The following is a 12,524-nucleotide window of genomic DNA, read 5'->3' as shown; positions in this document are numbered from 1 at the left end:
TGCCAGTGGTGCCACTAGGAAGTTTATTTTATACAAGGTCAGTGATTTGCTGTAGCTGCTCAGGAGTCACTGTTGACTTTCCCCTTTGTGGGAACCCCTGCAGGAGAGGGAGGGAGAGAAAGAGAAAGGGAGAGCGTAAAAGAAAGACAAACAGCAGAACACACAGGGATTAATCTATTCTGTGGTGGTGTGCACTAACCCATAGTGTGCTGTAACGGTAAGACTTTTTGTTGGTAATCTTTCTTTAGTTAAACACATTCATTTACTTAGAGTACCTACAAGTTGTGGTCAGTGTTCACAACATTTAATATACTGAAAACATTTTGCATTTGGAATTTATTGTATACTGTGCTGAGCGACAATAAAAATATCACAGCGAATATATAGTTGCAAACAAGAAACCACATATTGTAAAAAGCTATTTCTAAAATATATGTTGTTACTAATGTTTATACATACCTCCCAACTTCAGTCCTGATCAAATAGGGACACTAGCGCCCGAAAAGGGGGCGGTGCGTATGTAAACGAGGGCGTGGTTTATGCTAATTAGCCGCGACCTCATTTTCATACGAGAATAGACGCTGTGCGCATGCGCACAGCGTCTATTCTACTAGATTGGGGGGTCTCCCAACTGCCACCCCCCGCAGCGGGACAATGCCTGCCGCGGGTGGGACAGCGGGACAGGACCCGAAAATCTGGACTGTCCCGCTGTAATCGTGACAGTTGGGAGGTATGGTTTATATAGAGTTCTCTTGATATAACAAGCATTAAAACATGGACACACCCTTTCAGCACAGTGTTACATGCCCCCTTAATGGCTTGCTGTGCTTTGTATGGGGCATCTTGCTGTAATCTCCGATTCTAGTTTTCAAAAGTAGGCAAGTAACATTGCCACACATCCAGCTTGAGCTGTGGCAGCAAGAGCATGGGGGGGGGGGGGGGGGGCACTGTCACTAAGGAGAGCAAGGGGGACCATCTCAGAAACAAATCGCCCTGGTGTCCCAACATGCATCTGGCCCTGTAAAGGTCAGAATGATACGCCTACAAATGTTTGCTAAAATGCACAGTGAACACTGTTTTTTCCGTACATTCACACAACAGCACAATAAGTGCATATGTCCATTGTGAAAACAACCAGTGATTGCAAATGCTAATGATAGAGCCCTGTAGTCTGCTAGTTCTACTCTTGTTCTCTGGGAGCACTAGTGAGTACCAAATGATACAGCCTAGTGGAAAATGTCCTTTGACAAGAGTTTTTTAGTGCTCCTCAAAAAAAATCCTCTTTGTTAGTAGCAACAGAACGTAAGCCACTACTGTAAGATTCTTAATGACACTCTTCCTTTTCAGTTGGAGATCTGGCAAATGAACTTGTTCGGCACTTCTTAATTGAATGTGTTCAAAAAGGTGTCCGCTTGAAGGGATGTCCAAATGAACCATATTTTGGTAAATATTTTTGCTTGTTTCCTAGAGGTACAATGTAGAGACAATATTTGTTGCATGTTTGCCAATATGAATGCAAAAAGCGTTTATGAGGATTTGTTCATCCTATCCTCTGCCCGTATGTTTTTGTAACTTGTTTGCTAAAAGATTGGGAATGCTTACCCTTTTCTGCTTAAAAAGTATGGAGATCTAAAAATCCATCCATAGCCAGTTGGAAAAAAATTTAGCTAAGCAAAAGTAAGATTAAAAACTTCCATATTTAACTTTATTTACAGGAAAAAAATTCATGTACAGCGGGAATATGTATAATTCAGCTTTGTTATTTCAATGTTATGTCATTTTCAGTATTGATGCGGTACCGAAACCATATCTAATTTTATGTTTCTTTTTAAATATAGGGAGTTTAACCGCTTTGGTTTATCAACATTCCATTACACCACTGGCACTGCCTTGTAAATTGCTCATCCCTGACAAAGGTATGCAGCTACATTCTCAATGTGGCATGTGTTCTATTTTCCATATTTTGAATGAAGCCATCTGTTTTCCAATTTAGTTTATTTTGTTCATAGGAAGTGTAGCTACTATCCCTACAATATTTCTATGTTTGTATTCTTATTAAGAAACATTTGTTAAATTATGGTCTATTTTATGTTCAATGTCTAGATAAGGAAAGGTGCATACACATGGGCCAATTTCAGATCCTTTGCTAAGCAGTCTGACAAAATGGCTTAGAAATGGAGCACTGATTGCTCCGTGTGTACAGCCCCAGTCCCGCGCGCCGCTATCGCCTGCAGAGGAAGCCAGTGTTTGCATTGATTGTCTCTAGATAGCTGGGCTTTGCCTATTAAAAATAGGCAAAGCCGTGTGTACGGGGCTTAAGAAGGCACACATTCCTAAATATATGGGGAAAAAACAGAGGGGCCAACTAATTACGTCATAATAATAATTTGTGATTAACGAGAGCATAAATACTGCTCATATGTAGTTAACACCCATTTTTTTTTACAAATGTGGATGCTGTGTGTCTATGCCATAATAGATCCATGTAATGTCACTATCGAAGTATGTACAGATAAGATTGTGCAGTATTTTACAGACTTGAAGTAAATTTGTCTGATTTTATAATGCGTCTTACTATATATTTACATTGATATAGAAGTAGCAACTTTATTGTTTAGTATACTTCTGTTATATGTCTGGGAGATCCTAACTGAGCAGCCAGAATTTCCTGTTGACTGTTATTATGTGGTGTCCTTCTGTCATCATTGTTTACAATTGTGCTTGTCCTTGGAACACAGTTACAGTATAATTCTGGAAAAATCTATCATTCGAATTATGTCCTCTTCCTTAAATGTTTGTGCTGAAGATGGTCATTTGCCACCACAACAATGCTTCTGGCTCAGTACATTTTGGCAAGTCTGTCTAAATTGCTCACTCATAGGATTATTCAGTGGCCATGCTATTACACTGTATCATAACAGATATATAACGTAGGGGCTAATTCAGATTTGGTCGCAGTAGCGATGAAACATGCATTACACATTATGCCCGATCATGAGGTTCTGCACTTGTGTCTGGCAGTGGCTAGACCAAGGATTGATGGTGTGATCTTCATCTAAATTGCAATGCAGTCGCTGTTTTCAGCAATCACAAATGCAAGCAGGAGGTGGTATGTACCGCCTGCTACATTTGTATTGCACACAGCTTAGTATGGGACCATGTAAAAACCAGACCCGGACCGGACATCAATATCTGCAGTCCGGAGCTTGTAGTGTCCGGTCTGGGGGGTGTCTTGTCTGGGGGATTCCCTGTGATAGCTATCATCGGGGACATGGGGAAGGGGAGATTGCTGCCTCCCCGTGTGGTCCGGACCGTCCGGTTTTTGCTACATGCCTGGACCATACAGGGAGGCTTTATTCTCCCCCTCCTCCACTCCCTGGTGACAGGTGTCACAGGCAGCCCCCCCAGGCAGAACATCCCTGGACAGGACACCTCCCGGACCGGATGCTACAAGCTCCGAACTGCAGAATTTGACGGCGGTCCGGGGGTCTTGTCCTGGTCTGATTTTTACCCATACCCCCTTAGCATACCTGATTCAGGCTGAACCAGGCCTATAGACATCCTTACAGTGTTTTTTTATTTTTAGTTCTGACTTATACATTCATTTTAAGTGTTCTTAATTAGTTTTGTATAGTTGCATTGTTTTAGCAAGTTACAACAGAATGACTTTTAAAATAAAACTTTTACTTTCAGATCCTTTGGAAGAGATTGCAGATACATCTCCACAGACTGCTGCAAACTCTGCTGCAGAATTACTTAAGCAGGGAGCAGGTAATCCATGTAGTGTGTATGTGTGTGCTACATCCTTATCGTACATATTACACATGGTAATAGATATATTCTCATAGGTGAAGTCTGTAATGAACACTTGGTGGGTTATTCTGCATTGGGAAGTAGAGAAATATGCATGGAATATATACTACAGCAGTTAATCTCCTTGCTACCAGAACGTATGCCTTTGTATAAAGGCTTATACTCTGTGAAAAAGGCTGGCATTAGTATTGCTTGAATCTTTACATATTTGTTATTTGCCCAAACTGTACTGGTGCATCTTAGCCACATTACATTCCAACTAAAGGATGCATAGAAGACATTCAGTGATAGCAGTCTCACAGGACCTGGTGCGCCAACAGGGGTTGTATGACTCAGGGTAAAGGGATGCGGCATACTTACAGAGCCGCCAGCATAGCAGTCAGAGCGGCACACAATAGCCGCTACGAGTCCGAGATATACGGACATTAACTACAGAACCAGGCTAGCGGCAGTGATATTGCTGGACTAGCAGAGCGGCACTTGCTGTAGTGGCCATAATTTAGAAGACAAACAGCAAGCGGCTAAAAGTAGTTTAATACAACCTACTGCAAAACTAACAGCACCCATGCCGCTACATAGGTAGTTACTAACATCAAGGGACTGTATATAACGAATGGTGAAAGAAACTGTAATAAACTTAAGTAAATGGGAGCACCCATAAAACATTATCCAGCTTACTGCCAGTTCAGTTACCGTTTGTTATAACCAGATGCCCTGCAGTATATCTGACTTAAATAAATAAATATATCGTGCATGCAATCGCACCAATTCAGTGGGACGATTAGACAGCACATGCTGGGAAACTACCAATAGGCTGATATAGAGAAAAAATATACTCTGTATTATCCGCATTTCCCTATTGAATTGGGAATACACATACTGCTGCAATACTGTACAAACAGAAACACACGAATATATCTGTGAACCAACAAATAGGAGGACACAGAATATGTGTAAAAAACACATTAAGCTTTGATGTATTAAAGACATGCAAAATCCATTGGATAACTATTCAGCCTAAGTGATAATAATCTTGAATAAAAGGATACAATCACTTAGATTATTGTTACAAAAATATAAAAAGTTACAACTCTCTCTGACACATTAATCAGAGAGAGTGTCTGAATAGAACATATAAGATAACATACAGGGACAATTTAACCCTGCAAATACAGGACAAAGTTGAGCTGTGGTCATTTTTATTTTAAATCTAATTTCTGTTCTTTATTTCTTTCTACTATATTTTAGTATTTCACCGATTTTTATTGAAAATTATTAAAAGTTAAATTTTATGAGTTCTTGTCAGACTTTCAGTGGACCTACATTATACTTACTTTTTCTTGTTCATGTCATGTGTCTATAATCAAGTAGTAGGTAGCACCTCCAGTGTCTGTCTGAGGGACATTACTTTGTGGCGATTGTGGGACATTACTCCCTGTAAATATTAATATTGGAGAAGAAAGTCTAACCACTATTAATAAAAGACTGGTGCGGGAATCATTTCTGTCTCTTAGCATTTGTAATAGTGTCTAATATGTGCAACACTTCTGAACTGGTTAATAATAATTTGTCCCATTTGTCACTTCCAGCATGCAACGTTTGGTATCTGAATTCAGTGGAATTGGAGTCCCTTACAGGATATCAAGCAGTGCAGAAAGCACTGAGTATAACCCAAGTACAGGATCCACCGCCCATCTCCACTGTAGTACACTTTAAGGTGTCTGCTCAAGGAATAACTCTAACAGACAATCAACGGAAGTAAGAAAATAACTACTTAGCCTTTATAGTTTGTATTTCATTATAAAAAGGACAATTCATCTTTGATTCCAAATCTATATAATATACTGTAAAGTAGTGTGCAATGATGAGTATCGCTTAGCTAATACAATCTATTCAATCATACAAGTGGCGTAATTGCTTGTACAAATCCTTGTAGACATCCTACTTAGTAAGAGCTTATACCAGGGGTGGGCAAACTATGGCCCACAACCCAATCCGGTCTGGCATGCTGCCCCCTCACCTTACTTCTCCCAATGATGCGCTGCCTGCTGAGGGCTGGACGCCCCTTCTGCCACCTCCTGAGCAGCTTGGAAACCCAGAGGGAGATGCCGCAGCGTTCCTGGTGGCGCTATGTAGACTTGAGTGTGTACATAATGCAGGTGTAGTTGTGACATGTGTGGGGGCGTGCTGCTCAGGCTAGGAGCTTCTGTTTGTGTGCACAAGCGGTGCAGTCCTGTGGAGCCACTGCCCATGATCAGCCTGTGTGTACAGGCGAGTCCCGGTGCATGTGCAAAAGGCTCTCGCGGATGGTGGGGCTGCAGTCCACGCCATTACATGGTGTTTGCAGTAGATTCGGCTCCAGCGGCAGGTGCGTGAAATAACTGAGGGTGGGGGGGGGGGGGGGGGGGAGTGTGTTTGGATTTACTATGGTGTTTGGAACTGCTGTGTGTGGAATTACTATGGTGTGTGGAACTACTAAGGGGAGGCAGTGGTTTGGAATATCTAAGGAGGGGCAGGTGCGTGGAATAACTAAGGGAGGCTTGTGTGTGGAATTACTAAGGCGGAGCTGGTGTGTGGAATTACTAATGTAAGGGGAAAGTATAAGGGGCCTACTATTGTGTTGCATGATGTGTAAAAGGGGTATATGGTTGCTACAATACATTCAAAGACACACCCCTTTTGATTGACCACACCCCCTATTTCTAGAGTGCAGCCCTCAAATATCTGCTGGAAGTATTTAGTGGCCCCCCCAGCTGAAATAATTGCCCACCCCTGGCTTATACTGTAGGTAAGATTATTCATTTTATAAGTGGGGTAGGACAGGACGGGTGGTTAAGCTGGCTTTCTCTCAGAAATAGCTTTTGATTTTGAATGGAAGCATATTTAGCTATTTGCATATATGTAACTGCCAGTAAACATATGGACAAGGTTGTGGGAAAAAAAAGATTACAAACCTTTTATTTTATTTTTTATAATTATTATTCTTTTTATGCTCACATCTACAGAAGCATTTTCAGTACAAAAAAACCCTAAAATTAAAGTTGTGGTCAACTTTGAATTTGCTCCAAAGTCACCATTGAGTTTTACTCTGTAAAAATCCGATTACAAATAAGGTCTGAATCCGATTGTTTTATACATTTGAATTGAAAATAGCCATTCTCTTCCCACATGAGAATTGTGCTTGTGCTGAATGGTCAGTTCTCGGCCATTTTGTCTTCCCATGTGTGTAGCCAAATTTGAAAGTGATCCTATTCATACATTTGAATGATACCGCCAAGGATAAGTTAATTATACAGTTGGGCCAGTATATAAATCTACACTAGTAAATATCTTGTGTGTTTACAAAGATAGTTTTTTTGTAGGAGAACTCCATGTATAATCCAGACTTGCCTTCTCTCCCAATTCCTGCAGGTGACTCACAATTTTTTGGGTACCCCCCAGACCCCTGAAGGAGTGGTTACCTCTGCCACATTCTGCCCACTTCTTGATGAAGTTTGCAGAAACAGGAAATAAATACAGTAAATCAATGGTACCTGCAGAGGGGGCTGGACCCAATGCAATTATATGCTAATGCAATCGTTATAGCCCTTTCCCTATATAAAAAATGGTCCATGAAGGAGCAGGGCCTAATGACTCACTTAGCCTGGACCCACCCCAGTAACCATCCACCTACTTCTCCTCTCCGGGCATCCCCCCAGAGAGGAGATACCTAAGGAACATTTGTATGGTATAATTCCCTTACCCCACCTCTGACCCTCTCCAGGCTATGAGTGTGGAACTTGGCAAATGAGGATCATTGAAAATGCATCCCCAATTCCACACAACATTCTCCATTACGGCACAGCTTAATGGCACATCTATCTACAGCTAACATATGAAACTTCAAGCACTTACAGCATATTTATTATTTGTTTTTGTTTTTTATTCTCCCCCCATGTTCTCAAAGATTGTTCTTCAGAAGACACTATCCAGTAAACACTGTGATATTCTGTGCCCTGGATCCACAGGACAGAAAGTAAGATATGTTTTATCTACTGTAACTGTGACATAATTTTCTGAATAATTACATTTGTGTCTAATTTTCACAATTTTTTTATGCTAGGTGGACAAAAGATGGCCTTTCAGCAAAGTAAGTAAGATGTAGATAAAAGTAGATGTGTGCAAATAACGTGTTAAATCTGAACTGTAAGTGATATTTGCATATCTTGAGTCTTAAAAAACAACAATATTTAATTAATTCAGGAAACATATGTACCCAAGTACATACCATTTCAGTAGAAACCTTTGTGCCACTGATCACCAATTATTATTCCAGGTGTTTTTACAGTGTAGCCTCTGTATCTCCTCGCTGTCATCCTATAAGCATACGCACATGGAGTTCAGTATACACCAGAACAAAATCACTCCCATGATAATTATATCATATATATATTAAATATGAACTGTCAGTTTTTTTTATCTTTTACATTGCTTTTGTGATGCATATTATTTCTTTTTGCAGAGTCTTTGGCTTTGTAGCCAGAAAGGGCAATGGCAATGACAACATCTGTCATCTCTTTGCTGAACATGATCCAGAGCAACCAGCGAGCGCCATTGTTAACTTTGTGTCTAAGGTCATGATTGGTTCTCAGAAGAAAATGTAGAGCTGCTTCTTGAAAAGTTACTTACATTTTATGTTTAAAGACTATGAACCACTCAAATTTCAGTTATCATAATCCCAAGGAGAAAAAGTAATCTGCTGTAAGAAGGAGATCAAAAATAATTACAAGACTGTAAGAAAAAGTAAAAGCGGAACATTAGTTTTAAACTACAGTAGAACTATAGAAAAATACTTTGTTGTATTCTCGCTCACATTTTTAAGTGCTAAGAAACCTGCAGAAGCTCAATGTTATTGTTCCGTAGATATGAAATGTAAGATTTTCTATTTTTTTATATAAGAAAAATGAAAAACTACTTTTAACATATTTGTAAATCTCCCAAATCCTAAAATATGTAAAACTGTGTAACACATGCCAAGTTCTTTTTTTTTTTTTTCTTAAACATTTCCAGGGTGTGTTGTCAATAGTTTACATACAAGCTCCTTTAATGACATTATTAAAACTAATTAAAGCTAGAAAGCAGCCATTTCTATAATAACTTTACTTGTTTGGGATTAAAATGAATGTTTAAGGAAGTATTAAAAATGGTATGTGCAAGTGGTTTTTGACAGAGTTGGGAATGGCTATGTATTAATCAGATGGCTAAAGAAAGTTATCAGTATTTGAAGGTATATTGTAAGTTAAAAGCTGAAGGGTTGGCAGGTGGTATTAAATAATTAAGAATATGAATATTTATATTGCAAAGACGAAGGTATGTTCTTCCTAATGAGATAGTAAATCTAGAAAAACTTAAATATCTTTGACTAATACTGCTGCGTGCAGGTGATGCTCGACTCATTTTAGATGGTCTCAGATTAAAAAAACAGACCAAACTAGGCATTTAACTAAAGCTATGGTTATTGTCTCCTAAAATAAATAGTGTAAAGTGATGTTTAAAGAATCTGTATTGAATTGTAAAAAAAAACTTGCAATGAAAGAATTGCCTTTACGTAAAATAAAAAAGAATCTACTCAAAATTGTAAACAAACCCAGCAAATAGTGCAAATAAATGTAAATGTATAAGAGATTAGGAGATAAATAGTAATAGGGTATGAGAATCAGAAAGTGAGAGATTTTGGAAGAGTTTTCCCATTTTTTAATGCAGCAATCATTTACACTGAAATACCAGGATGATTTTGCCATGTAATTGATTGCCCCTTTAAAAAGTAAACAAAAAACCCTGGAAAACTCACCCAAAATCTTTCACTTTCTGATTCTCACACCCTATTACATATTACCCTAATTATGTAAAGTGATAAGGCAAGTACAAAGTCTCCAAAAATGTATTTGCAAACGCTGCGTTTCTTTAGCGAGGGCACAAAAACCTGGTTCAAAATGTTCATATAATGCTACCATACTTTTTTTTTTTTCTTAAATAGAATGATACCTATGAGTGATTACTGCAGCCATGGCTATAATGTAATTTCCTACAAATGCATGGTAGAATGGAAAGACTATATTTAAAATAGATACACAAGGACCATTCTAGCAATGATGGTATCCGGATGATATATCGGCAATGATCTACAGTATGTTGACAGTCAATGTGTATACCTTTTGTGTATGTTGACCTTTTGGGTTTGACCTATTAATTGTCGAACTAATATACCACAACCAACAATGACCTATACAGCAATATTTCTTTTAGACATAGCTGCATTTAGTTTCAATATAGTTTCCATTTAAGGTGATAAACCGATTTAAGTGCACGTAATGAAGGCTGCATCGGTACCTTCATTCCGTAAGAACTATATTTTGTGTATATTCTGTAAATAAGGCTTAAATGCATTTGAATTTGTTAAACAGTGTTGTCTAGCTCCCTAAGCTTTGTTTAGTATTTCACTTGATTTAATTTCTTTATTCGGGATTAAATCCCAGGATGTAAAACCATTATAGCAAGCAACCTTTTTTTTATTTGCAAATGTATCAGGACACTTGCTTTCAACTATTTTTGTATTCCTGTCTTGTAGCATTTTTAGATTGAAAAATGAGTCATATTTTGTATAAAATTAAATGTATATGTATTTTCACAGTTTTTTATTTTTATTTTATTTGTTATGATGCTGGCTTTTTTGTTTCATGTTATATATATTCTGTTAGTTTTACTGCAACAACTGTTTCCCAAGAAAACAGTTTAGACCATGAATAAAATATATGCATAATATACTTAATAAGGGTATTATAAAGTAACTCTACATTTAATTAAAATTAAGTTAAGTACATCTTAGGATATTGGTTATAAAGTTATCATATGTATAGCTATCATTAAGTATTTTTTTCCATTTGTTTTTTACAGAGAGTACACACGATGAGATATGCACTATTATTCTACTTGATTTTGCTTATAGAAGCAAAATCAAATAAAAAATTGAATGGGCATGGAATGGTTTTTCTACATTCGATGCAGATTTGATCCCAATGCGCTCTCCCATGTAGTGTACATCAAATAGAAAAATGGCAGGCAAGACTATATAGTACAGTACCATTTTAATCGATACCAGTTCAATCCCAATCGAATCGGTATTGAATCACAAGCAAAATTGCACCATGTGTACCCACTAATAGTCTTTCCTTTTATTTTATTTTTTCTCTTATTTGCAGCACCCCTACGAAAACTTTCTTCAGTTGTAGATTTGTTATTTAAATGCTGCTTTTTCTGCTTTATATATACAGTCTTGTAATTATTTTGATTTATGGGTATTTATCAAAGCTTGGATAGAGAGAAAACTGTGCGGATAAAGTACCAACCAATCGACTCCTGTCATTTTTCAAACACAGCCTTTAAAGCATGTAAAGCAGAAGCTGAGCAAGAGTATTTAATCTCAGTTTTATCTCTCTCTGGAACTTGATTTTTAAAAAAAACACACTTTCCCTGTATCTGTATGTGCTTTTTATTGGGGAATCCAAATTTAATAACCCAATTTTTCCCCAAAGCTTTTCGCACCCAATTTTTTATCGGGGATAATAGAATATCGCCACTAGTGTTGATATGAAGTTGGTTTAAATTACTATTTTCAAGTAATCAATTCCCACTCTATCTATATTGTTATTCTTGGGCTTTTTTATGGACCAACCTGAAGTCAGTGTACTTTAAAAAAAAAACAAACTTTGACACGCTTTTGTAGTGTTTGTATATTACAATGTCATTTTTTATATATGAAATATTTTAATGCTGCACAGAATTAACCGTAGATGGTAAATGTGAATATGGATTAATTTACAATTTTCAGACTTAAGGAAATATTTCAGCACTTCATGTAGTAGTTTTGGTTTAGATTTTACACAGGTACTGTGATATTTTTACACAGATTGAGTAAAATATATGCCATGAATCATGTTTTATCCCTGTTTATTATATATACCTGTACTGATATTACAGTGTTAATACATATAAATGCAAATTTGCTTAAAAAAAGCCATGTTTAAATAAAATAACGCCAGTGTATTTATCACCCGTATCTACATTCATTTATTACTTACTTGCTACTTATTTTCTTTTTCTCTGTAAAAATGTATCCATTACAGTATGTAAAAATGAATGCTCTACACATCATTTGTATAGCCCTTTACTTTGCCATTAAAATATCAAATTTATTTAGATTATAATAAAATGTGAATTGAATACTGTGTCCTTAAGTATTCTTTCCTAATTGATTGGCTGTCTAAACACTTTGATTAGCATAACATTCACAACTTCATGTGTTTGCCATGTAAATAAATACTTCAGTTTCAAGGGTTTAAGACAGTGATTTTCAACCTTTTTAACGTTGCCAAGGCACACCAAGAGATCCCCACAGGGCAAAACACATTGGACCCCACAGGAAAAAAAAACTTATTGGCCCCCATATAAAAAACAATCACACTGGTCCCCACAGCAGGTAACAAAAATAAAATACATTGGCCCTTTACATGAAAAGAAGAGACCAGTAAATAACAGTTGAACTGTTGGTGGCTGTAAACTGGTTTGAGCATCTCTAGCACACTTGAGAACAACTCAAGGCACACTAGTGTGCCACAGCACTGTGATTAAAAAACACTGGTGTAAGATAATTGAAGACATTTGTGATTATACTA

General features: G+C 37.5%; 1 protein-coding gene across 4 annotated transcripts in view; it reads left to right on the top strand.

Annotated features, from left to right (window-relative positions):
• The window catches only part of TNS3 (tensin 3), a 375,154-nt gene extending 363,082 nt beyond the window's left edge, over positions 1 to 12,072 (top strand). For 3 of the 4 annotated variants that reach the window (XM_083188134.1, XM_083188132.1, XM_083188133.1), the window contains 7 exons: positions 1,348 to 1,443; positions 1,839 to 1,916; positions 3,694 to 3,771; positions 5,403 to 5,571; positions 7,760 to 7,828; positions 7,916 to 7,942; positions 8,315 to 12,072. In XM_083188134.1, the coding sequence (XP_083044260.1) occupies positions 1,348 to 1,443; positions 1,839 to 1,916; positions 3,694 to 3,771; positions 5,403 to 5,571; positions 7,760 to 7,828; positions 7,916 to 7,942; positions 8,315 to 8,456 (659 nt within the window). In that variant the 3' untranslated portion in view covers positions 8,457 to 12,072. Of the gene's footprint in view, positions 1 to 1,345; positions 1,444 to 1,838; positions 1,917 to 3,693; positions 3,772 to 5,402; positions 5,572 to 7,759; positions 7,829 to 7,915; positions 7,943 to 8,314 lie in introns of those variants that run through there. The other variant, XR_014474929.1, reaches the window with a different exon arrangement.
• Positions 12,073 to 12,524: the final 452 nt, after the last annotated feature.

The sequence above is a fragment of the Crinia signifera genome, chromosome 5 (genome assembly GCF_055691185.1).
Source record: "Crinia signifera chromosome 5, ASM5569118v1, whole genome shotgun sequence".
Lineage (NCBI taxonomy): Eukaryota > Metazoa > Chordata > Amphibia > Anura > Myobatrachidae > Crinia > Crinia signifera.
Note: the sequence above shows the minus strand (reverse complement) of the source record. Positions and strands in the feature narration are given on the sequence as shown.